This window comes from Mya arenaria, chromosome 10 (assembly GCF_026914265.1).
Source record: "Mya arenaria isolate MELC-2E11 chromosome 10, ASM2691426v1".
NCBI classification, from domain to species: domain Eukaryota; kingdom Metazoa; phylum Mollusca; class Bivalvia; order Myida; family Myidae; genus Mya; species Mya arenaria.
The window spans coordinates 30,303,992-30,306,301 of record NC_069131.1 but is presented as its reverse complement, the minus strand read 5'-3'; the positions used below and the strand labels follow the sequence as shown (position 1 = coordinate 30,306,301).

The window sequence follows — 2,310 nt, the reverse complement described above, 5'->3', positions numbered from 1 at the left end:
TACTTCTACATTTCCCTCCATTGCCAGCTTGAAGCATTCCTGATAGTTTTCTATCACCAGTCTGAAATAATTAAATAAAACAAACATTTAACAAGCAAAAAACTAAAAAAATGAAAACATAGAATATCAATAAGCATCTGTACATAGCCTGTACATTAACTGCAGGTACATAATATGGTTTTGCAGTTTAGTTTCTACATTTATTTAGTCCTTATGACAATGTGTTCATATGTTGAATATTATTATTTATTAAATTGTATTTTAGTAGCTGTCCCGCTACCTTTTTTTGGCATAATATATCAGTTAATTTTGAGATTAACCCAATTCTAAGACAATTCTCTCATTTCAGATCAGATGGTTGCCTTGTCAGTCACAAAACAGTCTCATTACTCCACTACGAAGTCAAAATCTAGATATCGTCGATGAACACATGTCAATCGTCGTAGATATTAAACGAAGCAACAACATCAATGAAATAACCGGACAGCAATATCTATAAAATAGAACGAATTAGCATCATTGTCTGAAACAACATAGGAAGTAATTAAATTAATTAGATTAAGGAAACCTAATATAACAAGAAACATACTTGACACTGGGTTGTTCATTTACATTACATCTGGTCTTCATTATCCATGATATTTTCCTAGGGGAACGTCTTAGTAGAAACATAATCACCGTTGAGTTATTTGTAGAGACGATATACGCTGGGAAAAACAGTTGATTGTCATAAAGGAACAATATTTGCTAATAAAAATGGACAATAATTGTTCAAATGTGCTTTTATCACTGCATAGTCCAAGGTCATTTAATGCAGCTGATACATTTGACTACAGTGGCTATAATATAAGCAAGAGTGACAATTCAACGATGGAAATCCAGCAATCTGATTCATTCAGCTTGTATATAACTAGACGTGTTGTCTAGTCATATCTAGTGCCTATAGTTGTCACGTTTGGGATTATTGGCAACATATTCAACATTATGGTGCTAGCCAACCCAAAGATGAGAACGTCAACAAACGTGTATCTTATGTCGCTTGTTGTATGCGATTCCCTGTACCTTTTGTTTTGTTTGACGCTGTCATTCTTACACTGCTCAAACACTGACCTTTCTGAAGAGGCTTTCATGTATATACCTAATGCCAAAGTGCTTTCTGATCTTTTCAGTAACACAGCCGTATGGCTTACGGTTTGTTTTACCCTAGAGCGTTTCATCGCCGTTCGATTACCAATGCGCGGGAAAGCGTGGTGTACAGTCAGCAAGGCCAAAGTTGCAATTCTGATGACGTTCGTTGTTTGTGCAGTGAACACATTGCCTGAGTTCTTTGAAACCAAAATTGTTGAAATTTCTGGAAACTATTCCTCCCACTACGTATGCGAAACCACGGATTTTGCTGAAACCTACAGCTATCACATTGGCTTTTACTGGTGGTTTGTTGCTATTTTCACATTCGCGCCTCTGGTGTTGTTGGCCGTGTTTAATAGTCTTCTGATAAAATCCGTCTGGCAGGCTTACCGGAAACGACAGCTCCTGTCACAGACAAGAGTTACCGGAGAAGCTAACAAAGCGAATAAGGAACAACATAGGGTCACGGTAATGCTCATTTCCGTGGTGCTTATTTTGCTTGTCTGCCAAACCCCTCAAGCGCATTTACTTATATACTGGTCCTACGTTCAAGCTAATGACTTACCATATCAAGGTGACATGGTCAAAATTGCTGGTAATGTTTGTAACATACAAATTAATGCTTCTGTTAACTTTTTCTTGTATTCGTACTTTAGTAGTAAATTCAGGAAGACATTTAAGAACGTAATGTGTATATGCAGACGATATGATAAAAAGCGTTGCGTACACCGACCACTTCACCACACGTTGAGAGGAAACTCTGCTTGTAGACAATCGATGACGTCGCTAACGCTTATGTCATCACCGTCAATTAGGTCACACAGACGAGAAATACATTCAGCAAGAAGGGAAGTCCTCTATAAGATGAAGAAATTGTAGCAGTGCAATTCTGTATTTCTGTTTCATAGTTTACTGCGATCTCGAATATCTATCTGTTAATGTCAACATTTTGTGCATACAAGTTGAGATTTGAAAATAGATTCTCCTTTTAACAAACTGATAACAACAATAAGCCAATCCGTAAACAAGCGATTCCTTTTTAACACCCTTTCATAAACGCAGATTGTATGTGAAGACACCTGAGCAAGACTGATGTGTTTTATTGCAAGAACAAATACCTTTTATTTCTTTTATGACATTTGGATGCCTTTCGTCCATTTGCTTTACACTTTATTTGTATGT

At 36.7% G+C, this 2,310-nt stretch overlaps 1 protein-coding gene across 1 annotated transcript; it reads left to right on the top strand.

Moving 5' to 3' along the window:
- Nucleotides 1–1,005: 1,005 nt before the first annotated feature.
- On the top strand, nucleotides 1,006–2,007 carry LOC128204570 (sex peptide receptor-related protein 2-like). Its single transcript, XM_052905977.1, has one exon. The coding sequence runs from the start codon at nucleotides 1,006–1,008 to the stop codon at nucleotides 2,005–2,007; it is 1,002 nt and encodes a 333-aa protein (XP_052761937.1).
- The last annotated feature ends 303 nt before the right edge of the window (nucleotides 2,008–2,310 follow it).

Excerpts from the sequence above, each read along its gene's own strand:
- LOC128204570 (XM_052905977.1), top strand. The coding sequence starts at position 1,006 with ATGAGAACGTCAACAAACGTGTATCTTATGTCGCTTGTTGTATGCGAT.